Consider the following 27,804-nt stretch of genomic DNA (forward strand, 5'->3'; position numbering starts at 1 on the left):
AATAGACGTCACCAACTGCTGTTTAGAAGCTAAGATGCACAACATAATGCAAATGTTTATGCCTTTTTTATTGATTAATTCCCTATAATTTTAATACTTACAAGAAATTCTTGTTGGAAATAATTTAACTTAATTTATTAAAGTACTAATTATTAAATTATTACTATTCCTTTATTTATTTCTATTTGTGTTTGCAGTTTTTTGAAATGTATGTTGTGAATTTAAAAATATAACTTATCTAAAAATAAAATAAATAAATTGGTCATTCATTATTTAGTGAAATGTCTTGTTTTTTTTTCTTGTGTATTTTTTTAATTACTCTTTAAGCAAACAAGTATGTTTTATCTATTGATTTTTTTGTAGAGTACTCGATTACTAAAATAATCGATAGCTGCAGCCCTACATTAAACAGTATTTTATCCATATTCTTCTCCACTCAGAAATGTTTCTTATTTCAGTTTAGAAACAAAATAATACAGACTGACACCTTAAAGATGCTATCTGCCTCATATTACTAAGGCCATGTAGATATGGGCAGTGTTACTGGTTTTAGTTGTTAGTAGTAACCGTCATTTGGTATTTTTGAACTTTAAATAATTAAATCCTGTGTTGTTTAGATCTGCAGGATGTTGTGTTTATACAGTAGTAAAGTATATCTGTGTTTTTGTAGATATGGAGTGGCGGTGCAGGATTTTGGTAAAAGCTGGTCGAGTGGTTTGGCCTTTCTTGCCGTCATCAAATCCATTGACCCGAGTCTGGTGGACATGAGGAGAGCTTTTGTTCGATCCTCCAGAGAGAACATCGAGGACGCCTTCAGGACGGCTCATTACAGCTTGGGCATCCCACGCCTCCTAGAGCCAGAAGGTAACATAGTCAATATATATATATATATATATATATATATATATATATATATATATATATATATATATATATATATATATATATATATATATATATATTAGGGGTGTCACGATTCTCTAAATCCTCGATTCGATTTCATTTTCGATTTGAGGGTCACGATTCGATTCGATTCTCGATTTTCTTGTTTTTTTTTCTTGTTATTATTTTATGCCTCATAAAATTTAAATAATATATTTATTATTATTATTATTATAAATATTATAAATATTATTATTATTATTATTTATTAAGATATATATGGTAATGCCATCTAGTGACTTTTTTTGGTAGCAACAGTGTGCACTATTAAAACAAGCAGTTTATCAGAGCTGTGTGTGGATGGCTGGTGAAACTGCTCATTACATGAAGCTGCAGTTCTTCATCCAACCACTAGCAGCAGCAGCACAAGCTCCGCTCTCTTCACTCAGTCACTACTTCAGTACAGCCCAGCCACGGGCTACAGGGCTCAGCCAGTCCGTTTTTACTGTTTCTGTAAACAAATAAAGGTTTTAACCCCACTAACCGGATAATACAGCTCACTACAGTTCATCTTTCAGCCCAAGCAGCTAACAGCAGCAGGTTAGAACAGCCGACACGGAGTCACTGCTCGGATTACATTATAAACAGGTCAGTTAGCGCGCTGCTAACCTCAGGATGTTTATAACTACGGAGTTTAGTGGACACCACGGCCGCCAGGTAAGTCTTTTAAAGGCTACTGAAGACTATTAAAGGCTATTAGAGTGTAACCCCTGGCTCCCAGGGGTTACAAGAGGTTATTGAAAGCATTATTGGGGGGCAGAAATCAGTACAGGCTGGTTAGATAAGTGATGTGGGTATTGTCTTATAAATATTTACACATAACTTATATCTCTCCTGAAAAGCTTTTATTTTAGTCAGAAACACGCTTGTGTTTACTTTATCTGAGAGAAAGATGTTTTTTTAATTCAATGGAAAGCAACAGGTGTAGTCAATTATAAGTTTAAGATTTTTAATCCACCTCACTGTGATCTATAGTCAGTGTTCTCAAGTCACACTGACACACGCATTTCAGCGAGTTCACACGCTCTCACCTGCGCGCACCCACCCCTCCGTTAGATACAGATACAAAACCTGCGTGCCCAACCCCCGCCCCCCCTCCCCCGTTGGACAGATAAAAAACAGTGATCACACTCAAAACTTGAGAGCCCTGTCTATATTTCTATAAATCCGTTTTCAAAAACTTAACATAGTAACTTTTATCATGGAGTTATTATGGTCATTTTACATTATGTCTAATCAGATTATCTGTACTGTACTTAGAGCATATATATCTGTGTACTGTGTTAAAAGCCCTGTCTGAACAGGATTAGTTTCTCAGGGGGTTCTGGTGTAATTTTGTCTTTTATGTGAGTTTTTATTCTCTGTGATTTTATTCCTGTCCGGAACGACCATGTTCGTGTTTTTCTCTTAACTCTTTTTCATGCTCCTCCGGTAATTTTAGTCCCGTCCGGACGCACAGTTTCGTCTCCTCGTGTTTAATAAAATAGCAGTTTGTCCACTGCCGCGCACCGTAATTACACTTTGGGCGCACGTTTCCACAGAGATTCACGTTAAAAACACAACAGCGAGTGGAAATGGAGGAGCTACTGAACGTGATGTCATGTGACCGAGAAATCCTAAAAAAAAAACTCACTGGTCCTCCTGTTTTTTCAAGTGCAGTCCAGATGCAGGAGTTTTATCACTGAGTAGAAGTGTGAAATATTTTACAAACAAGACCCCCTCCTAAGAAACTAATCCCGTACGGATAGGGCTTAACAAGACTAAAACATGAAAAAATTATAAAGGATTAATTAAATTAGTAATAAAGTTTAATTTCTTTTATTGTCAAAATAATGTTTTATTGCCTAACTATTTATAATCTGGGTTTTTGATTTTTTCCACTTACAAATGCAATTAGACATAAAACAAAATTTTATATGTATATATGCAGCTCTGGAAAAAAATAAAGAGACCACTAAAAAATGATGAGTTTCTTTGATTTTACCAAATTGAAAACCTCTGGAATATAATCAAGAGGAAGATGGATGATCACAAACCATCAAACCACCAAACTGAACTGCTTGAATTTTTGCACCAGGAGTAAAGCAGCATAAAGTTATCCAAAAGCAGTGTGTAAGACTGGTGGAGGAGGAGAACATGATGCCAAGATGCATGAAAACTGTGATTAATAAACAGGGTTATTCCCCCAAATATTGATTTCTGAACTCTTAAAAACAATGTTCATTTTACTCAAACATATAGCAAAATCAGAGAAACTCATTCAAAAACTGAAGTGGTATTTTTCCAGAGCTATATATGTATATATATGTAAATATATATTTTAGGGCTGCAACTAATGACTAATGTGTAGGAAACAAGCTTTTTATTGTATGAGAAATGATGTATATTAAATGACATGTATCTCCTCCAGACGTTACTCTCAATCCTCCGGATGAACAGTCCATAATGACCTACGTGTCCCAGTTTCTGGAGCACTTTCCAGGAATCGAGGAGGTGAGATGCTGTAAATGTCACTGAGTGAATTATAGATTATATTATCAGTTAAATATAGAGTCACGTGTTCACGGCGAGGTGTGATTTACGTCCTGTTTGATTGGCGTTTCCTGCAGGACGAGTCTTCCTCTGAGTTCCTGGAGAGGAGTAAGGTCAGCGCGAGGATGAACGAGCCGCCGGTGAGGAACGGCGTTCAGAGGAAGAGGGAAAAGTCGTACGTGGTGAAGAGGGACTGGGTTCAGCCTCCACCCAAGATCTTCATCTCCTCAGTGACTGAAGAGCACGCCCAGAGCCAGGCTCCTGCCCAGCCACAGACCCCCGAGGACAGGCCCTGGACCAGCGAGGAGTCCTCAGTGGAGACCTCCAGATCTGTTACTGCTGAGAACCAGCCTCAGTGTCGCCCCCTAGGCCTGAACAGAGACACGGCGTCCGCCTCCACCTCTCCTCAGGCTTCTCTAATCGACTCCGCCATGGATTCCCCGGACTCGTGGGGTAAGACTGATTAACCATATTTTTTGCACTATAAAGTGCACTAAAAAGTTTAATTTTCCCAAAAATCATCAATGCACTCTGTAATCCAGTGCATCTTATTTATAAATTCTATCAGTCAGGTATTGAGGAGCAGTAAAGCCACTTAAAGCTGAAGTACAGAGTTATACAGGAGTTTCAGTTTAGTTCTCCAGCACAGAGACTAGAGTAGCATTAGCATTAGCTGCTAACCAATATTTTTCAGTTCAGAGGTGAGTATTATCAGCCTGTAGCCTGCTGCTAACCACTGCTGGAGCGGTTAGCTGCTAATGCTCCAGCTTTAGATGCTCGTTTGACACTAAAATAAAGTATATTTTTTATTACAGTTTTGTTTACTTAGCTTAGCTTTACTTAACTTGGTTAGCTCAACTAATACACACTTTAACTCTATCTGATCGTGTGGGTGTGAGACAGAAGTTTTGCCACAGCAATGTATAAAAAATAAAAACTAGTACAGATTGGGTTTAGAGAGTGTGTTTGAGATGAGTTTGTGAGGTGTTAGTGCCCTGCTGGGCTGGCATGCTCGTGCAGTTATTTTAGGGTGTTGTGTTCTTGTGTGCATGAAGTGATTTTCAGAAATTCTGCTAGATACAAAGAGAGGTTTAAACATATCTCAATATACAGCTCTGGAAAAAAATAAGAAACCACTTGAAAATGATGAGTTTCTTTGATTTTACCAAATTGAAAACCTCTGGAATATAATCAAGAGGAAGATGGATGATCACAAACCATCAAACCACCAAACTGAACTGCTTGAATTTCTTAAAACTTTATGAATATGAACTTGTTTTCTTTGCATTATTTGAGGTCTGAAAGCTCTGCATCTTTTTGGTTATTTCAGCCATTTCTCATTTTCTGTAAATAAATGCTCTAAATGAGAATATTTTTATTTGGAATTTGGGAGAAATGTTGTCTGTAGTTTATAGAATAAAACAACAATGTTCATTTTACTCAAACATAAACCTATAAATAGTAAAATCAGAGAAACTGATTCAGAAACTGAAGTGGTCTCTTAATTTTTTTTCCAGGGCTGTATATCATGATATCGATATTTTGTCCCATCCCTAATATTTGAACATATGTGCTCTCTTAAATCAAACCTATGACATTGGTTGCTCCCATAGCCCATAATACTTACCTTTATATGGCAAAAGAGCTAGCAGCTAATGCTGGTTAGCAGCTAATGCTGCTAATGCTAATACTGCTTCAGTCTCTGTGCTGGAGATATAACGCTGTACTTTAGCAGAGTGGTGCACTGGATTATAAGGCGCACTGACAATTTTTGTGTAAATGAAAGAATTTTAAGTGTGCCTTATAGTGCGAAAATATGGTATGCCAAAAGCCATAAATTATATTTCTTACTGAGTGAGAAATTTTTGAAAACATTCCTTTTTTCAAATGTATATTTTTAATATGACATCATTTTGACAAATTAGCTCCAGCAGCTTAAAGTACAGGAGTAAAGGAGTAAATGTATGTTATTCATCAGTCAGAATGAATCTGTTCTATTAGCCTAATAATAAGATACCGCTTTACCAGTATTCACTTATTAAGTTACTATACCTCTCTAGGTGAGATGCCCAGTGAGACGGCCCCTCAGCTCCAGCAGTCCTGCAGCAACGGTTCTCTGAGCGACCTGAGGTATTCCACGTCCGCCGGAGATCTGACCTCGGATCAGGGGTCTCCACTGTTATCAGAACGCGCCTCTAAAGACCAAGCAGACGGAGACTTGTTCATAGACGAGGGGAACTTCTCTCTCAGCTCCATAGACAGTTTACAGGCCAAATCTGCACTGCTGTCCGAGGAGGAGGATGCTTATCGGTACATTTTGGACCTTAAAGAGGACGGATCTGCTGACGTTGAGCTTGGTGAAGATACTGTAAATGATCCAAACTCTCAGCAATCAGAAAACAGCCCTGTGAAGAGTCCAGACGTCGTCAAACCAGCCGATCAAGACCACCCTTCATACGGGGATGCCGACTCTGGGTATTATCCTGTTAATGCTAAGGACACTTCTTTATCTATATCAGAGCTGGATGATATCAGCAAAACTTCGCTCATTACTGATATCGATGAACTGATTTCTGTTATGGAGAGCCAGTCTGAACTTTGCGAAGAGAGTCTGGAGTCTTCAATTAGTAAAGATTTGCAGGAAACTCCTCTTGAAGCGAATCCGAATCCATTGGACTTTCTCGAAGATGACCCAGAGTGTCCTATCGTCAAGTACGAGAGGGTTTCCATTTCAGGAAGTGAAGACGAAGCCGAAATGGAGTTTCCTGAAGGAATACCTCATGACAAAGAGGCTAAGGAGGAAGATTTGCCAGATGTTTTCCAAAGTGAGGACATTAAAATGTGTCGAGAGGAACTTTCACATCTCAGGGAGACTCAAGAAGCTGATCAGGTGTTGCATCAAGAAGAGCCTGCCGTCAAGCCAGAAGAGGATAAAACAAATCCAGATCTGGTCTGTACTGAGATTTCCGAACAGCCAAGAAGGCCGTCTGGAGCCGAGGCAGAGATCCAGAGCGAGGAAGAAGAAGAAAAAGAGAAGAATAAAAAGAAAGCTTCTGGCAGCCAGGAATCAGGCATGTGTGAAGAGCCTGAAATGAAGGATTTGAGAGATGCCAAGCCACAGGCTTCCAACAATCTGTCTGAAACGAACTTTATTGAAGTTGCAAAAGTTGAAGAAGAAGAAAGGAACTGCACTTCTTCACTGGAGTCGAGAGAAAGTGAGGAAAAGCTGGGAGAAAAACGTCTGGAGGCAAATCAAGGTGATTTGAGTCCTCCTAAAGAGGAAATCACGAATTGTCTTGAGTGTGAACCAAGCGAGACCCGTACAAGTATGCATGAAGACGCCACTATTGATGATAACAGTAAGTTGGAGGATCTACCAAGTGAGATAGAGAATGTGACGGAAGAAGAATTACTTTCTTGCAACCAGCAGGAGCTTGAGACCAAGATGGAGGAGGATCAGCAGAGTAAGTTGGTAGAAGCTGTAAAGGAAGAGGAAGTGGAAAAGGAAGTGAAAGAGGATCTTAAGATCAAGTTGAACGATCATCTGATTGAAACCGAAAGTGTACAGGATCCAGAAACACACAGTAATCGTAATCATAATCCCCCCGCCCTTGATTATGCGTCAGTAGAGCTCAGAAGTGAAAGTGACGTCCAAAATTCAGAAATCCCTCCAAACGATGTTTTCCTATCCAACGCCAACGAAGTCTTGAATGAGCCTAATTCTGATCCTACTTTCAGTGAAGAAATTGAACACCCCTTCACTCCACCAACACCGAGCAGCCCCGCCTCACAGCCAGACTGGGATCAGGCCACTGTAGAGCAGTCGTCCGATAGATGCAGCCAAGGGCAAGCCTCCTGGGAAGAGATGGAGAACACTATAGATACTTCAGAGCGAGCAGAGAGGTTCCCTACAGAGCTCCGCCTGTCGCTCAGTGTGACGCCTCTACAGCCTGCTCCCTCACAGTCTTCCCACGCCGGCTGCGACGGAGAGCGAGCCATTCTCGAAAAGGTAAGTGGTAACGTTACGCTGACGAGTATTGACCATTTAGTATTAGACACTTTAGTTTCTTATATAAAGTGACAGAATAAATTTAGAGCCTGTAAAGGTCATTCTGACCAATCAACAAGGCTTTACCAATTGCAGATTTACAGATGACTGGATAAAATTAGAGATCACCTAAAAATTATGAGTTTCTTTGATTTTTGCACCAGGAGTAAAGCAGCATAAAGTTATCCAAAAAGCAGTGTGTAAGACTGGTGGAGGAGAACATGATGCCAAGATGCATTAAACTGTGATTAAAAACCAGGATTAATTTTTACTCTATAGAATAAAAATGTCACTTTTACTCAAACATATACCTAGAAATAACAAAATCAGAGAAACTGATTCAGAAACTGAATTTATTTTTTCCAGAGCTGTATACTATGGTTGGGCAATATTAAGAAAAAAAATCTTCAAATATATGAGCGATTCTCACTTAAACACTTAAACACGACACATAAAACTTATTATTTTTTTTAATTTGTAAATGGACCGCACCATTTAAAGTGATGCACAAGCTAGCAAACCAGCACAATCATAATAATGGGAAATCAGTAAACATCAAGACGTATTGAGGTTATGTAAACAAATTGTGATTGGCCTTCACTTAAAGCTTCAGAGTAAATTTAAAAATACAAAATAGTCTGCTTTTAAATAGTAGCAGATAGTTTGCTGGATTTGTGTTTGCTAAATGGCCAGTGTGATATTGCGTCACCGCGAATGGCTGCAAAAACACTCACAAAAAAAACAAGCGTGAAAACCAAGTGCTCTGATTGGCCCAAAGCAGTCTAGTCAGTGGTGAAATCCAATTGTCAATTAGCATAGCGGTTAGCTTATAGTGCACAAAAAAAAAAAAAAAAACGCTACTCATTTTGACCCTTCTAGTGCACTTGAAGGGTCAAAATGCGTAGCTTTTTTTTTTTTGCGCACTATAAGCTAACCGCTATGCTAATGCTCCAGGTTTAGTGGAAATCTGTAAATCTAAGCTCACTGTAAATAAACAGTTTTCAGGAGAGAAATCTGTGTAGTTTAACATCCAGCGCTCGTTTAACTTGTCTGAAATGTTTTTTTTTGTTTTGTTTTTTTAAAGAATTACAGTTAGAGGTTACTTTACTTAGCTTAGCTTTACAGCTTAGCTTTAACTTAGTGACACCCCTGTTTCTACTACAAGTTACTAGTGTTGCATTAAATGCACCTTATCTGATGCGCCCTATATATAAAAATAGACCAGAAATTAGACATTTACTGATGGTTCACCTTATAATCCATTGTGCCTTAAAGTGAGAAAAATAAAAATAAAGACTCTGTGACACTTTTTCACTCTGGTAACTCCGGCCACACCATGGACACACCCTCAGACTTGCTGATGCCTATAACACTATTTTTATAGTTCTACCCTATTTTGCACTAGTAGTTCATTCACTAGTTCATTCATCTACTGTTTACTTATCTTTTGCACTGCTGAATTTAAATCATTATATAACTGTGTATCTGCACTTCCTGTATGGCTGACATCAGTTATCCTCACTTTATGCACATCAACTGGTGTATATGTGTTCAACTGCACTACCTCCATTCTACATTACACACACACTAAAGACTGTATTTTTATTTTTACATTGAACATTCTATTTTCTATTTGATTGTATTTATATAAATCTTTATCTTTATATTTTATATATTTTATTTGTAACTTTGTGTATTATACCTGCTGCTGGATGTCTAGAATTTCCCCTCGGGGATCAATAAAGTATTTATCTATCTATCTCTATCTATCTACGTTATGCCAAATATGTACATGTTGGAAGGTCTGTAGTAATAGTGATATATACGATATGGTACACCCCTGTTGTATATAATGTTCTGAATGGCACATGTTCTCTGTAAATCTGCAGGCTGGAGAGGGGTCTGTGGAGTCTCCAGAGCAGAGTCCGTTCGAGCTGTGGTCCCGGCACCCGGGGGAATGGGGCGCGGCCGATTCGGACCTGCACGCAGATCACTGCGAGCTCATTAGCAGCGACGAGGAGCTGCCAGCCGGCACTGACGCTACGGCTACTACTACTACCACTACCACCACCGCTACTACTGCTGCTGCTGCCAGGGAAAACATGGAGCCGCTGAGGTACGGCTCTATTATTACAGCTCTGCTGGAGCACACGGCCGCTCTGCAGGACGTGACCTCACACATGTAGCCTGCAGAACTCGCTGCAAATTACCTTAAATGTACTTAATGATGTTTATTTCTGAAACTCCTCCGCTGGTGGGGCTCGCACTCATTTCCTGTTCAGATGAACGATTGCGTTCTCCTGATGTTCTGTAGGCTGCATTAGGCCACATGTGTAGTTATTAAAAATATACAGTAAAATACGAAAATAACTGAAAAATAATAGGAGTTTTATTTTAAATAACATGGATTTTTCTAACCTAAACAGGGAAGAAGATGCCAGCGATGCTGCTAAAGATGAAACCCGGCCGTCCACAGATTTAGACAAAGCTGTTCCTCCAAAAGAATCAAAGGTTTGTGTCTTAATTGATCTTTTAAATTGATCTGATTGATGCCTGCTGATAATTTCTGATTAATCATTTTTAAATTATTGTCTAAATAGGCTGTTTTTTCTTTACCTAATATGTACGTATTTTTGCACTATAAGGCACGCTTAAAATCCTTTAATTTTCCCAAAACTCATCTGTGTGCCTTTTAATCCAGTGCTCCTTATGTATGTGTTTTATCAGTCAGGTATTAAGAAGCATTAGTTTAGTTCTCCAGCAGTATTACTATTAGCTGCTAACCGCGCTCAATATTTTCCTGTTCAGAGTTGAGTATTATCGGCCTGTAGCCTGCTGCAAATTCCAGCTAGCATTGCTGGAGCAGCATTAGCATTACCTGCTAACCGCGTTTGTTAGTTCCCTGTTCAGAAAGGAGTATTATGCTAATGTTCCAGCCTTAGTGCTGGAGAAATTTGGTAATCTAATCTTACTGTAAATAAAGGGAAGCGCTTTACTCACCCAAATAAACAGTTTTTAGGAGAGAAATCTGTGTAGATTTACATCCAGCACTCATTTCACCTAAAAAAAAAAAAAAAAAAGTATTTTTTTTATTAGTTTTTTTTTTACTTAGCCCCCCACCACCACCCAGCAGCAAGACCTGCTGAATCATAAGTTCACCAAAATAGACCAGAAAATAGACGTTTATTGATTGTGCGCCTCATAGTGCAAAAAAAAAAAATGCTTTAATGTTACTTTTTTAATTACTTCTGCACCTAAATGGTTCAGTTCTTTCATTTATTATTTACAGATTTTGCTTTTATAAAAGTTTATTTTCAAATGATCATCTACTGTAAATGAGTCACTTATTATTTCAGTCCTAAATACATAGCTATATATTACTAATGTTATATTGTGTTTTTTTTTTCTCTCTTGCAGACGGAAAGTGGGATAAACATAGTTGCCACCGGTACAGCGATTACAAACAAAAGGTACCAAATATCCATTGTGTTGTTTAATCAATATTCACATTTTTTAGAAGATGCCTGTAGGCCTGTCACAATAAATGAACATGATCTCTATAATTTTTGATAATCGTGATATTATTCGTCTATTGTGTTTTTGTATGTTTGTTCACATATATTTAACAGTGCACAGTATTTTATCCAGTCATGCTTCAATAACTGACTTCATACACACTGTGGACTAAAGAAGGTTGAAGAAATAAGTATATAATTCCCAAACTAATTATAATAAATGATTATTTAAAATTTTGTTGTCTTTAAAAAGTGTAGAATAATTTATAAGTTATGCTATTCTGTTATTATTACATCAGTGGCATTTAATAGTCTTAAAATTACAAAAACATTGCGTGTCGCAATAATTTCACAGCACAGCTCCATCACATCTACTCAAAATCCCTTAGAGCACAAGACCGACACTGATGCACAGTGCTCACCTGCTTCCTGTAGGAATGGCAGCATCTCACAAACCACCCAGATACTTAAGATGTAGGTAGAGACCAGGGATTGTAGTGGGGCCTGTGTGGGTGAAAAAAGAAAGAAAACTAAACTCAGAGTGATCCAGCAGATTAAGCTGAGATTTAAATCGCCTATGTTTCAATTAAATAGATATTTGATGCCACATATTGATAATGTATCAAAGTTACAACAATACAATGCATCACAATATCAATATTTTTGCCTCATCCAGAGTCTTTACCCTTGGTCTTATTTAATATTCAAATTTTTTTGAGACACTGATTTTTGGGTTTTTATTGGCTGTAAGCCATAATCATCTACAATAAAATAAATAAACACTTAAAATAGATCATTCTGTGTGTAATACATCTATATAATAATAGTTTCACATTTTACCCTACTGAAATAAAGTAACTTTTTAAATTATATTCTAACTGTTTGAGATGCACCTGTTTCGTGGATTGCATTTACATTTTTCCACAGTAGTGTTTCCTTTTCAATTTGGCACCAATTCCTTTTCCAGGTTATCTTAAAAAGATCAAATTTAATGACTTAAGACCTTTATAATACTGCTCACAGGAAAAAATAATAAATTACTGTTGCAAAAAAAAAATGGACAAACTAGGTGATAGTAGGTGATCGATAGGTACATCTTGAACAGCTACATTTAAACACTCCACACAACTAAAATTAAACGATCAGCCCAGATAAAATTAAAGCTACACATGGCTATGTTTATATAATCTGAACAGCTACATTTAAACGCTTTGCACGGCTACACTTGAACACTCCACACAGCTTAAATTAAAGCTTAGCACAACTAAAATTAAATACTCCACATCGCTACATTTTTACACTCTGAATGGCTACATTTAAACACTTAGCACAACTAAAATGAATGCCTGCACGACTAAAATTAAAGCTCCACACAGCTACATTTAAACACTCCGCACAACTAAAAGAAATACTCAGCACGACTAAAATAAAACGCTCCGCATGGCTAAAAATTAAACACTATGCACAGCTACATTTAAACGGTCAGCATAGCTAAAATGAAAAGCTCTGCATGGCTAAAATAAACACTGCATGACTACAATTAAACACTCAGCACGACTAAAATTAAACGCCCCTCATGGCTACATTTATACACTCCGTACAACAAAAATTAACCGCTTAGAACAACTAAAATTAAACACTTCGCACAGATAAAATTAAGTGCTCCACACGGCTACATTTAAGCACTCTGAATGACTACAATTAAATGCTCCGCTATATTTAAACACTGCACGGCTAAAATAAACACTCTGCAAAAACTAAAACTTAACGCTTAGCACGGCTAAAATTTAGAGCTCCATGCGGCTTTCGATTTGCCTCAGATATAATTTAATGCCTTCTCTCTTAAAGTTACAGACATTTTGATTTTAACACTTTTTTTTTTAAACCTTGAATATGTAAAACTAAATTTAAGAATTTTAAGACTTTTTAAGGATTCGCAGGTGATCCATAGTTTTGGAACTTTTTTTTGTGTTTTCCTAAATAAAGACATAAAAGTGAGACTTACCAGATTGCCAAACGTATTTTTTTTTTTTATGTCTCATCAGCTTTTCTGTCTACAGTAACTTTCTGGCCACAGATCCACACGCAACCACAGTACTTTTTGTCCATGTTGTACACTTGCTTCAAACTGAGTAGTAGCTCAGTGGGGTCATAGGGAAGCTCCAGTAGAAAACTAAAATCAGAGAGATTCAGCAGATTAAGGTGCTGTTTAGAATGACTTAGATGTTTCAATAGAAATATAAACAATATAATCACAATATTGGGGTAAAATTAGAAATAAATTAAGAAATTGTGAATTTGATATTTTGCCAATTTTGTCAAAAAGTGATGAAATATTTCTGATTGTTGTCCAACAGGAAGCCGAGCGTTTCTACAGGAAGTCCTGAGAGCTCGAGTGAAGTGGCCTTGTCTGAAATGGACCTGCTGTTGCTCCTGTGGCTCCTCCTCTACTGCCTTTTCGTTCTGCCTCAGATCGACATCTGGGCACTTCCCAGCCTTCTGCTCAACCTGGAGGAGTGATCACCGAGTCCGTACCTCACCTGATTCACCTGAGAGACTCCTCCCACTGACCTTTAAAGACTGGGGCGTCTGGCACCACACTGACCATGATTTCTACATTTTAAATTCTCTCCTGGGACTAATTCAAGTGTTATTTCTGAGGTTTTTCACCTCGAGTTACGAGTCGACCGAGTACCAGGTTTACAGAAACTCTCACTGTCTGTTCTGTGCACCATGTATCTTCCTCACTCGAATGCTTTTACATATTTTACTTATACAGTTTTACTTCTAACAGTAATGGGAATAACATGAGGATATGCTTTTTTTTGGTCTTTAATATGGTAATGCTTAAACTGTTATGATAAACAGAAATTAATTGTGCACTTTTTTTTTTTCTTTACGTTTACATAATGGAAATGAAGGTGTACTGCATAATTTTGCCGTATTTTATTTAAAGTGCTTCTGTATAATGGGAACAAATCGTCACATGCTTAATGTAGGCTGTGTTTACACAGCAGGTAAAAGTGGCCCAATATTTAGATATTTTTCCTAATACATGACTGATTCAGTTTGGTTCACAGATAACACGGCTGTCGTTTAAATTCAGATTTGAGTCGCTTCAATATGTGATTAAAATGTGATGTATATGTGAGGCATACAAAAAAATAAGAGACCACCTAAAAATTGAGTTTCTTTGATTTTATCAAATTGAAAACCTCTAAAAAATAAATTAAGAGGAAGATGGATGATCACAAACCATCAAACCAAACTGAACTGCTTGAATTTTTGCACCAGGAGTAAAGCAGCATAAAGTTATCCAAAAGCAGTGTGTAAGACTGGTGGAGGAGAACATGATGCCAAGATGCATTAAAAAAATTGTGATTACAAAACAGGGTTATTTCACCAAATATTTTATACTATTAAAATATTTCTGAACTCTTAAAACTTTATGAATATGAACATGTTTTATTTGCATTGAGTTTTTTTTTATTTGGAATTTGGGAGAAATGTTGTCTGTAGTTTATAGAATAAAACAGCAATGTTCATTTTACTTAAACATAAACCTATAAATAGCAAAATCAGACAAACTGATTCAGAAACTGAAGTGCTCTCTTATTTTTTCCCAGAGCTGTATCTGTGATTCAATCTGAACAGTAGGACACTATGATTTCTGCAATCCAGGCCAACACCATAGAGATAAGAGAAGATGAAACCGAAACTTCATATGAAGCGCTGCTCTATACAGCGTGAGCATCAGTTTGGGAAAGTTCACCGTTTAGACCAATGTCAGATATAATACACTACCGGTCAAAGGTTTTAGAACATCCCCATTTTTCCCTATTTATTTTTGCCATTTAAGCTCTTAAGTCAGCAAATGGTACAAAATCCAGTGTACAAAGCTCTTTTTTTTTAAGGAACAGAAATGAACTAAAACGCCAAAAAAGTAATGTTAGTTTAAAAAAAATAAATCATGTATTGTTCATGAACAGAGGTGGGTTATTTTTAAGCAAACAGTTAACTTATAAACAGCTTACAGCTAATAAGTATTACTGGAAATAAACTAAGCTTTAGGAATGAATAAAAAAAAGTCAAATTTCTAAATTCTTAGACTGTAGTGTTGCAGTGCTGGAACAGATGGAGTTACTGTTCTCTCTACTGCAGCATTTACACACTTACACACAGCACATTCACACTTTCATCATCATAATAACTAGAAAAAGTGCTACAGAAAGACGTCTGGCTGACCCACATGGCAACAACATTATTTCTAAAGCTCAGTTTATTTTCATTGTTTCTTACCAGCTGTTAACCAATTAATTATTTGATAAAAAAATTCTTTAATTTTTTTATTTTATTTTTATAAATAAGTACAATTTTTTTGTTTTAAAATATTAAAATTATTTTCAGTTTTAGTTCATTTGTGTCCCTTAAAAAATATTCCTAAATTTTGTACACTGGATTTTGTACCATTTCCTGACTTAAGAACTTAAATAGCAAAAATAAATAGGGACAAATGTACACTGGACTATTAAACAAACAATAAAGGTGCTCAAACTGTTGACCAGTAGTGTAGTTTGCAATAATCAAATCGGCTTAATTGAGAAAATTGGATTTTGGACTGAATATTGGTCTAATTTACCTGCTGTGTAAAAGTAGACTTACTTTTATCATATTTTTATTGCAAAGATGTATAAGATAAACAGCCTAAAGAAACAGAGTTCACTTTTAAATTGTAATAATTCAATATATACGATTAAAAAAGATTTAAAAATGTTCATCAGAGTTAATTTTAAAGTCACAACATTTCTAGTACAATGAGCTTAAGGCACTTTTACAGGAGTACAGGTACAGGAAATGTCTTAAAAAACATTATAGGGCTTTCTGAAGAAGCTTCAATGGTGTCAGCTGCACTTTAACCAACACAAACCATAATCCGCCAAAGATTTAGCTGGAGAGACTAAAGGTACACCGATGAGAGAAAGAGAGAGAGATTAAATAATGAATTTGCCTATTCTTTTAATAAGAAATGAAGTATTTCTAAAGCAGACAGAGCTGAAGATCTATATTTACGTGTATATTTTACAGAATGAAAGGGCACATAGATCACGCTGATGAACAAGCTGAAGGGTATTTACTGAATGTGCTTGAGTTTAATGATCTTTAGTGGCGTTTGTGTGGCGCTGGCATTATATAGAAGTGTACACAAGCGCCTTTGGCTCTGCCATTTTAAAGGATTCTGTAAAAAGTGCTTTGAAATGATGTTGCTTGTGTCATTTTATCGTTTTTTTCTATGAATTTATTCACATTTCTTTACTATAAGTACACTGACAAGCACAGTTCTCAGATAAAAGCCCGGTTTGGCAGAGAGATGTACAAGTATGACCGTTGTGGCATCTGTAAAAAGATCAATTTTATTGCTTGTTTCTTTATTTTTATTTAGTTTTTGTCTAATAATCAATTATAACCATGATATTTCATGAAACTACACATGATTCCAGTGGCCACCGTCTGCGCATGAGATTGTCCTATGAAACTGTCGAGTCTTAATTTTGTAAATCTGTCTGAGAACTATCGGAGAACCCACTTTTATATTGGAGATTCTTGTAAATGCACCAGTCCAGTGCAATAAATAACAATCCTCCTAAAATCCAGCCTCACGCTTGCTTCTTTTTTAATGGTATTGATTTGCTATGGTATCCCAGATGTTTCTGAGGAAGGACTATTACAGGTTTAGAGTTATGGCATCATATGTTCTACCATAATATTAATAATTATAATAATAAGAAAAAATATAGTCACAAGCAAAAATAGCAAACACTGTAGTCTTACATTCCTTGGCAAAAAATGTATAGTATCGTTATTTAATGGAGAAATCCATTAATTTGCTTACTTTACCAATAAAAGTGTTTTTTTTTACGTTTTAAAGAAAAAAAAATGCATTATATTGAAGATGATACATTATCGGGGGACATTTTCCAAGTAAAATAAGTGATTTTTCAGACAAATAAAGACGCTTCAAAAATTGACCAAAAATGCTTGTGAACAAAAGACTATAGTCTTTCATATTTTGGTGAAAAAATGCATAGTGATTTTTACATTTCATAATACTTTTTTTTTTTTTTTTAGATCTATGATGATGTTTGCACCTAGTTTTACATCATCTACACATCATTGGGGGACATTTTCTAAGTGAAATAAGTCATTTTTCCAATAAATTAAGACTCATGCTCAAAAGTATGGGTGGGCAATATTATATCGTATACAATATATCGTGACAGAAATATCGTGATATTAAAAATCCATATCGTGATAATAGAGATGTTCTGTCTTAAAAGTAGTCTATTATTTACTGTGAAGCTTTAGGTGTATTTATTGTATAATCGTTTTAGTTTGCAGTTTATATGCATGCACTAAATATTCTGCAGTATTATTTGCTGCATTGTATTATTTTATGCTATATTATTTATTTTGCCACATTATGATTATTCTGTTATACTATTATACTATATTCCTGAAATTCATTAATTATTTTTCTGTTTTCCTATATCGCCAAGTATATCGTTATCGCAAAAATACCCTGAAATACCGTGATATTATTTTAGAGCCATATCGCCCACCCCTACTCAAAAGACTCAAAAATGCTCATGGACCTAAGACTATAGTCTTTCGTATTTTGGAAATTTTGATGAAAACATGCATGATGATTATTTTACATGTCATAATGCTCTATTTAGGTCTATTTTGATGTTTGCAAATATTTTTGCAGACATTTTAGTGTGATTTTGAGAAATATAACTATCAGAAATATTAATATTTTTCTTCAACACAAATAAAAGTGAGATGTTAAGAAGACAATGCATTATATTGAAGATGTCACATCATCTGATAAAACATTTCAAGTGAAACAAGTGATTTTCCATTAAATAAAGACGCTTCAAAAATTGCTCATGAACGTAAGACTATAGTCTTTTATATTTTGGCAATTTGGTGAAAAAATTCATGGTGATTTTAACATTTCATAATGCTGTATTTAGATCTATTACGATGTTTGCAAACAGTTTTAAAACATAATGGGACATTTTCCGAGTGAAAATAGTAATTTTCCAATGAATAAAGACAAAATACCAAAGACTATAATCTTACGTTCATGAGCATTTTTCTGGTACATTTTTGGACACTAATAATAGTAAGATTTTAGGAAGAAAATGCATTATATTGAGGATAACGCATCATCATGGGACTTTTTCAAAAGTGAAATAAGTGATTTTTCCATTAAATAAAGATGTTTCAAAAATTTACCAAAAATGCTCATGAAGGTAAGACTATAGTCTTCGGTATTTTGGCAATTTTGGTAAACAAAATGCATGGTGATTTTTACATTTCACATAATACATAATACTATATTTAGATCTATTACGATGTTTGTACCTAGTTTTACATCATAGGGGGACATTTTCTATGTGAAATGAGAAATGAATAAAGATGAATCAAGATGCATCAAAACTTTATTGTAATTAATTGACCAAAAACACTAATGAATGTAAGAGTATAGTCTTTTGTATTTTGCCAATTTTTGGTGTAGAAAATGCATAGTGATTTTTACATTTTACATATAACGCTGTATTTAGATCTATTATGATGTTTGCTGCTAGTTTTAAAAAATCGGGGGACATTTTTTAAGTGAAATAAGTTATTTTAGCAACAAATAAAGACACTAGAAATAACTGATTCAAAAATGCTCATGAGTAAAACTATAGTCTTTCATATTTTGGAAATTTGGTGTATTTTCCAACACTAATAAAAGTGAGATTTTAGGAAGAAAATGCATTATACTGAAAAGGATACATAATCGAGGGACATTTTCCAAGTGAAATAAGTGATTTTTCCATTAAATAAAGAAAGACGCTTCAAAAATTTACCAAAAATGCTCATGAATGAGTGACTATAGTCTTTTGTATTTTATTGTATTTTTCGACACTAATAAGTGTGAGATTTAATAAAGAACATCTATTATTATGTTGAATATGACATAATCGGGGGACATTTTCCAATAAATAAAGACACTATTAAAAACGACCAAAAATGCTCAAGAAAGTAAGACTATATAGCCTTTATATATATTTTGCCAATTTTGGTGGGAAAATGCATGGTTAATTTTTTATTTTATAATGCTGTTTTTAGATCTATCATGATGTTTGCACCTATTTTTACATCATCATGGGTCATTTTCTAAGTGAAATAGGTGATTTTTCAAACAAATAAAGACTTTAAAAAATAATAAAATAAATATCATGAATGTATGACTTTTGTCTTTTGTGTTTTTTTCACTCCAATATTGAAATTTTAAGAAGAAAATGCATTATATTGAAGAGGACATCCTCGGGACATTTTTCAAGTGAAATAAGTGATTTTTGCATTAAATAATCAAAAACTGACTAAAAATGCTCATGAATGTACGACTACAGTCTTATGTACTTCGGCAATTTTAGTTTATTAAAAAGATATATATATTTCATAACGCTGTTTTTAGATCTATTATTATGTTTGCAACTAGTATACATCATCTGTGACATTTTCCAAGTGAAATAAGTGATTTTTCAAACAAATAAAGACACTTGAAAAAAATTACCGAAAATGCTCATAAATGTAAGACTATAGTCTTTTGTATTTTGGCAATTTTGTTGTATTTTTTGACATTAATTATATTGAGATTTTAAGAAGAAAATGCATTATACTGAAGATGATACATTATCAGGGGACATTTTATGAGTAAAATAAGTGACTTTTCCATTAAATAAGGACGCTTCAAAAATTTACCAAATATGCTTATGAACATAAGACTATAGTCTTTCCTATTTTTCGACACTAATAAAAGTGGCATATTAAGAAGAAAATGCATTATATTGAAGCTGACACATCATAGGGGTACATTTTCCAAGTACAGTAAGTGATTTTTCCAATAAATAAATATTCATAATTGTTAGAGTACAGTCTTTCGTATTTTGGTAAAGACATGCACGGTGATTTTTACATTTCACGATAATGTATTTAGCTCTATTATAATATTTGCCAATAGTTTTACACCATCAAGAGTCATTTTCTAAGTGAAATAAGTGATATGTTCATGAGCTTTTTAGGTCAATTTTTGAAGCGTCTTTATTTATTGGAAATAAGACTACAGACTTGAGTATTTTGGCAAGTTTGGTGAAAACAAGCATGATGATTTTATAATTTCATAATACTTTATTCAGACCTATTCTGATGTTTTCAGCTAGTTTATCATTATCTAGGGACATTACACAAGAAAAAAAAATGCTCATGGACGTAAGACTATATAGTCTTTTGTATTTTGGCAATTTTGGTGTATTTTTACAGTAAAAAAAATTGGTGTATTTTTTGTACAGTAAAAATAGAGAAAAGATTTTGGTAGATAAATGCATTATACTGAAGATACATCATCAGGAGACATTTCCCAAGTGAAATTAGGGATTTTTCCAATAAATAAAGACACTTCAAAAGTGTTTATGAACATAAGACTATAGTCTTTTGGCAATTTTGGTAAAGACATGCATGGTGATTTAAAAATGTTATAGTACTCTACTATTATGAGATCTACTATATAGATCTATTATGATGTTTGCACCTAGTTTTACAACGTCGGGGGACATTTTCCAAGTAAATGAAGGGATTTTGGCAATTTTGGTGTATTTTTCTACTCTAAAAATAGTGAGAGTTTAGGATGAAAATGCACTAAAATTACATCATCAGGGATATATTCCAAGTGAAAAAAAGATTTTTCCATTAAATAATGACGGCACAAAAAAATTTACCACAATGCTCATGAACCTAAGAATATAGTCTTTTGTATTTTGGCAATTTTGGTGAAGAGATGCCTGATAATTTTTACATTTCATAATACTCCAGTAGTACTCTAGTAGTGTGTAATACTCTTTACTGTTTCTTCCACACCAATAATAGTTAGAATTACTAAAATTGCTCACAAACGTAAGACTATAGTCTTTCGTATTTAGCAATTTTGGTGTATTTTTTGACATTCATCATATTGGGGTTTTAAGAGGAATATGCATTATATTATATTATTTTGGAGTTTTTGGTGATTTTTTTTTTAGATCTACTATGATGTTTGCAACTAGTTTTACATCATCGGGGGACATTTTCCAAGTAAAAAAAGTGATTTTACCAATACATAAAGACTTTATAAGGAAATTATTATTATTATTTTTTTTTTTTGCGCAAGACTATAGTCTTGGGTATTTTGGCAATATTATATATAATATTTATTATTATATATAATAATAATAAAATGCATGGTAATTTTTACATTTTATAATGCTTTATTTAGGTCTATTATGATGCTTGCAAATATTTTTGCAGATATTTTAGCATTACTTTGAGAAATATAACTATCAGACGTAATGGTGTTTGTCTTCCACAGCAATAAAAGTGAGATTTTGAGAAAAAAAAAACACTATGGTGAAGATGACATCATGGGGGGGACATTTTCTAAGTGAAAAAAATATTGTTTTTTTTTTTTTTCCAATAAATAAAGACAATAGTCTTTCGTTTTTTGGCAATATTGGTGAAAAATGCATGGTAATATTTAAACTTTATAATGCTCTATTTAGATATATTATGATATTTGCAAATAGTTTGACATCATTGGGAGACATTTTTCAAGTGAAATAAGTGATTTGTACAATAAATAAAGACCAAAAATGCTGAAATTTGTTATGTCTGTTTGTTGACATGCATCTCTGCACCAGTTAACAGTGACTTTTACTTTTACTAGTCTGCATTTTCTCTCTCTCTGCCGCTCTACGTCACTACCGTACACAACATCCCTCTTTTACTTGAAAATAAACTCCAAAAACACTTACCTGGTTGTTGTTCTTGGGGAAGGGAGCTTCCTGGAGAATGGCGGCCATGTTTCCTCCTGTTCTTGTTGTATCCTTGAAGCTCTGGGTGTGATAATGGATCACCTGTGGGAAAGAAAAGTTAAAACAAAAATGTATTAAAACTTTCATCCAGTGACATGTCTAAAAATCTGTATGTAAATGTGGTGTAAATAATATTAGCTTCAATGTATGTATAGATTTGTGTATCTATATATGTGCTTCTATACCTTTAAAGTACCCTCTACCTGTAGTAATGGTCCGAAAGTGGAAATTATAGTAGGTTTGAAGCTACAGGTATAAAAGGGAAGGTAGAGACACCTGTGAGAAGGTCTAAAAAGGGAAGCTATTTTGAGCCATTTTGTGCTCTTGGGGCTTCAATTATCTGTTTTTTTTTTTTTTTAGGCTTATGTATCACCTACACCTGTAGCCTGTTTTCTGAACAAGGCATTTTAAATGGTTAAATCCCTCTATCTAAATATCAGTCAATGACAAAGTTCTTCAATCCTTCAGGAAGCTTTCACCAGCCTGCATGGCCTCATTTCTCGTGTTGGATCTCCCCCTTGTGGGTGATTAGACTCACTGTCTCTATTCTGCTCTCCTTTTCTACTCCCAGTGTATCTATATTTTAAAACTATAAAATAAAACAGTGATGAACTCAAGTATTTTGATTAAATATTTTTACAACGCAAAATACTTGCTCTAAACAATACAAAATGTTTACAGTTTACTGAACTAAACCATCACATGTTTATTAAATAATTCTATAATCCACCACATTTTGTTTTATAACTGTTGTGTTTCATTTACTGTTTTAATTTTATGTAAAAAGGGTAATTATAAATGCTGTATAAACCTACAGTATATATGTATTGGGCAGAACCGAGCTAAGTATATTAGTCTGGCCCTCTAAAACCTCTCCAATTGTAAATTTTTAATTGTCCACCACTCCTCTAACATGCAGGCTGTGTCCGAAATGGCTCCCTATTTCCTATTTAGTTTACTGCTGAGTACGTCTGCCATTTAGGCCTGCAGCGATTAGTAGATATAAACAACAATATCGATTATTAGAATTTGTCAATTAATGACAAATCGTTAATTTGTAACAGTGCTGCATTACACAAAGTGATGGAGACAGAAACGCAATGGGAGATGGGTAAAACTCAACAGATTACATATTTAATCACTAAATATCAATACTTTCCACGTTTAAACAACATCTAGACATTTAAAGCCCTTTTACGCCTTTATATTGTTTTTAAAGATTGAGAACATCTCCGAAATAATCATTGACTAATTGAAAAAATAATCAGATTAGTCAACTATCAAAATAATTATTAGTTGCAGCCCTACTGCCATTTTTCTCCGAGAGCCCGTATCGTTAAGTAAAGTTGGAACATGATTTTTAGGGCACTATAAATTCCCATAATGCATCATCATCGAATTTATAATAAACATGGCTGCTTACTACACTTTTTGAATGTGTCCCAGAATGCATTGAGAGTTTTGCTACTAAACTGCATACAGTCAAAAAAAAGCAGACAATTTTTTTTATCTGCATGTGTGTATTATATATGTGTTTAGCGTATCATAAGACACAAAAAACAAGAAAAGCAATTACAGTACATATAAATAAGCTCGCAAGCAATGAAAGAAGCAAATACTCATACAGAATAACCAACACAAACAATACTTACTCAAATTTCCATCAGCAGGAATAAAGCTCTGTCTCTGCAATTTTTAGATATCTAACTACAACAAACAACGATGGACTTTTAATACTTGGTCATTTTGTCCACCCCTCAAAGCACAACTCCACATTTTTCATAAAATCACCCAATCTGGCAACACTATAAGCCGGTGTACGCTGTTAATTTCAAGAGTTTCTCCATGTAGTTCATTATTAATGTGTGGATTATGTTTCTAAACAGCGTGAATATAACAGTTAGAGAGATTATTGACTCCATGATCAGCTCCGAGCTTCACTAACCTTAATTCCGAGCTCAGTTCAGTGTGTTTATGGAGTTTTGAAACACAGTTCAGCCGGTCAGGTGTTTAAGGGAGCAGAGCGGGCGCATGTTAATGATGAGGGCGTGTCCGAATTCACTAAGTAGTGGTGAAACAGAAGTGAATTCAGACACGCCCTCAGAGCGTGTATAAAACGTTCTGCTCGCATAAATAAACATCTGACTGACTGAAACGGTGTTCTGTCAAATTATGCTACCCATTATGCTACCCATCGATACATAAAGGTAGTGCGCATGCGCCGACCTACACCTTTTTTGTGTTTTTTTTTTTCATAATAGAAATGTATTTTGTGCATTAAACAAGCTGGACTCACTGTCATTGCACAAAAGTGGAAATATTAATTAATTAAAATAAATACAATAGTTATTATTTACAAAAAAAAAATAAAATAAAGCAGTCTGTAATGACCTCTCATTGCCATAACTTTACCATGACACAGTGATTTATGCTATCCAAAAATACTAGCTACATTTACTGGGCTTTCTACAGGGAACATGCTATAATATGGTGCTACTTATGTATTTTAAACATTTAAATATACACTAGGGTAGCACGGTTTGACAAGATAGCACAACTCGACAAAACACCGTGTTTAAAACTTCATAAACACACTGAACTGAGCTCTGAATTAAAATTAGTGAAGCTCTTCCTCTCTGACTGTTATACTTAAGTTACGCTGTTTACAAACATAATCCTCACATTAATTAACTACATCTGAAATAAACAGCGTACATCAGCTTGCAGTGTTGCCAGATTGGCTGTTTTATACTAAATGTTGAGTTGTGTCTAAAATTGACTGTATAAAGTGTTAAGAGTTTGAAAATATAACTCTTCAGCGTTGTGGTTAGTTAGCTAAACTTGCAGAGACGGATTTTTCAGTCCTGCTGATGGAAGTTTAAATAAAAAGTGTTTGTGTTGGTTATTATGTAACTCTACGTATTTACTCATTTCATTGCTTTGGGTCGTTCGTCCTACTATACAATGCACAAAACACATATATAATATAAACATGCAGATAAAACCATTTAAATAACGTTTTTTTTTTAATTGGTGATATTATAAAATATTTAAGGTGTTTTATTTAAGATCACGTTGGAATAAACCCTGTAATATTGTAGATATGCTGAACATTAGCTGTAAGGTTGTTTTACTCAGTATTATGGAGGATTCTAAGTAGGGGTGGGCAATATTATATCGTATACAATATATCGTGACAAAGAAATATCATGATACTAAAAATCCATATCGTGATAATAGGGCTGTTCTGTCTTAAAAGTAGTCTATTATTTACTGTGAAGCTTTAGGTGTATTTATTGTATAATTGTTTTAGTTCGCAGTTTATATTCATGCACTAAATATTCTGCAGTATTATTTGCTGCATTGTATTATTTTATGCTATATTATTTATTTTGCCACATTATGATTATACTGTTATTCTCTTATACTATATTCCTGAAATTAATGAATTATTTTAGTTTTCCTATATCGCCAAGTATATCGTTATCGCAAAAATACCCTGAAATACCGTGATATTATTTTAGAGCCATATTGCCCACCCCTAATTCTAAACATTTTAAACAGTGACTTATCTGATTCCTACTGTATCAATCTGGCAACCCTGGTGGCTCGCTGTCTGCTTCGTTTGATCGATTGTCTGTTGATTAGTAGTGAGTCTCGCAATGCATTCTGGGACACATTTAGCTCACACTGAAAACGGCGATATTTACTATAAATCAGGATGCATTATGGGAGTTTATAGTGCCTCAAAATCACATGCAACTTCTCCCTTACGATTTGGACACTCGGAGAAAAATGGCTGATATACTTTATAGTGCCCTAAATAGTAAATAGGGAGCCAGTTCGGTCATAGTGGTAACTAGCGTTTTGGCGCCAAAACGTTAGTAACCCAGAAATGAGTAATTATTAGGCAAAATATGCTTCAATACCTGCTAAAAACACACAAAAATGTGTCTAGAACTGATATAAAACCTCCTTTTGCCAAGAACGTGTCTCAAAAATACATATATTATTTTAAAACAGCACATTTTCGGAGTTTTTCTGCTCTGCTTACCTCCTGCGCTGCGTACAAGCTCCTAATGAGGTACGGAAGCAGGGTTGCCAGGTCTAACAAAAATATCCAGTCCAAACACAGTCTAAAACACACCCTTCTGAACCTTAAACTAGACCAAAATCTAAGTTTGTCACACGTTTGAAGCAAATGGCAAAACATCTGAGTGAATTACTTGATTTTATAAGGGATTTATGAACAGTATTGTTATTTATCTTTAAGTCATTGTTAGTATTGTAACATTAGTGTTTTATTATTTTATTTATAACAGTTTTAATTTTCAGTCAAGAACATTTAATAGTAACATAATAACATTATTTTATTTACTCTTTTCTGTTCTTGCCCCTCTTGAACTCTCTTCTTTCTTCTTTAACGTTTTTTTGTAGCTTAAACAAGCTCAATTTGGAGGGAAACAGCAAACCTGGCAACCCTGGAGGCACGGAGCGATAATTAATAAAAGAAAATGTAGTTTTCTTGTTGGTGCAGGGAATTGTAGTCCAAAATAAAAACAGACAAAAAAAATAAATTTTTGCTGTTACAGCACATCAATCAAACTCCAACAGCAGTATGAAACATTACAACCGGCCCTTTTGTTCACTAAGAATTCATTTTATTATATATAAATATTTTTCTATTATTTTGTAGTCTTTTTAATTCCTTTACACCAGTAACAGGAGTGAGTTTTGGTAACAGGAACGAGTGCCATTAACAGGAGGATTTTTTATTTGTCATAAATATTAATTATCTGAACATGCAGTCAACCATTTCTTTAAAATAAATGCTTTCTTGAGAGAAAATAAAAGGAATAAGTGGACTTGCTTTAAACACATTCTTTTTAAATGATACATGAGTGTTTTGTAACCATCTTCAGCTTTGTTTTATAATCTTCAACTGTACAAAAATAAGTAAAGCTGTCTGAGTTTGACCAGTACATGTTTTAAACAACCAAATACATGTGTTATTAGATTCAATTTCGAAAAAGATTTTAAAAATAAATGTAATTTGAAAGAGTTACAAAAAGCAAATTGCACTCATGGCCCATATGTCACAGGGTTTATGTGCTTCGAGGGAAAAGTGCAGGCTGTAGACATTTATTTCAGCCACCTGATGTCACTCTTCTCTGAGGCTTTTTATTAGTTTTTTTGTTCTGCTGTAATGTGTGACTTTCCTGTATGTAACAAAAAAGGTATATTTATATTTTACTAAAATACTTTAAAACGTTTTTTTATAGTTTTATATCTTCTCAATTTGGTTTGTGGCACTTAGTATAAATAATGTATTAATAATTCTAATAATTTTACATTAATAGTTATTTTTTAATGAATAGAAAACAGAGATCTTTTTTTTTAATAAGTAAATGTACAAATCAAGAAAGGTAGCAGAAGTGTACAGTAATGTGAGAGCAAAAATAATTATTCTAGGAAGGTTTCCAGTGTACACTACAAGTACATTTTCAGCTAATGGAAAAAAAAAAACAGCAACAAAAACAAAACAGAATAAGGCAACACTTAAGAGAAAGAGAAATACTAACAAGGAGGCAATAATTGTCTTTTGGACATGAAGGAAGTCAAGTTTCACACAATTAAAAAAGCAAAGACTTTGATATCATATAATTTCTATTCAATTTCTATTCAATCTCTTGAAATATTCTAGTGACTTGAAAAAAAGAAAAGAGAAGAGAAGATAAGATAATCATTTCTTAGTCCCGCAGTGGGGAATTTCACAGTAGTACAGCAACAAATGGATAGCAAGGCATAA

The 27,804-nt window shown here is 34.4% G+C and overlaps 1 protein-coding gene and 1 long non-coding RNA gene across 2 annotated transcripts in view; one reads left to right on the forward strand and one right to left on the reverse strand.

Annotated features, from left to right (window-relative positions):
* clmna (calmin a) overlaps positions 1-16,684 on the forward strand; it is a 63,647-nt gene extending 46,963 nt beyond the window's left edge. Inside the window, exons 7-14 of the mRNA XM_022673286.2 lie at positions 671-864; positions 3,353-3,435; positions 3,552-3,927; positions 5,535-7,483; positions 9,412-9,638; positions 9,949-10,033; positions 10,940-10,992; positions 13,395-16,684. Coding sequence (XP_022529007.2) covers positions 671-864; positions 3,353-3,435; positions 3,552-3,927; positions 5,535-7,483; positions 9,412-9,638; positions 9,949-10,033; positions 10,940-10,992; positions 13,395-13,557 — 3,130 coding nt within the window. The 3' untranslated portion in view covers positions 13,558-16,684. The remainder of the gene's footprint in view (positions 1-670; positions 865-3,352; positions 3,436-3,551; positions 3,928-5,534; positions 7,484-9,411; positions 9,639-9,948; positions 10,034-10,939; positions 10,993-13,394) is intronic.
* LOC111193259 (uncharacterized) lies at positions 10,027-26,088 on the reverse strand. Its single transcript, XR_007423996.1, has 5 exons — positions 26,050-26,088; positions 21,936-22,037; positions 13,043-13,210; positions 11,460-11,541; positions 10,027-10,582 (listed from the first exon to the last, which is right to left on the reverse strand). It is a non-coding gene; the product is annotated as an uncharacterized LOC111193259 (long non-coding RNA).
* Positions 26,089-27,804: the final 1,716 nt, after the last annotated feature.

This window comes from Astyanax mexicanus, chromosome 14 (genome assembly GCF_023375975.1).
Source record: "Astyanax mexicanus isolate ESR-SI-001 chromosome 14, AstMex3_surface, whole genome shotgun sequence".
Classification (NCBI taxonomy): Eukaryota; Metazoa; Chordata; class Actinopteri; order Characiformes; family Acestrorhamphidae; genus Astyanax; species Astyanax mexicanus.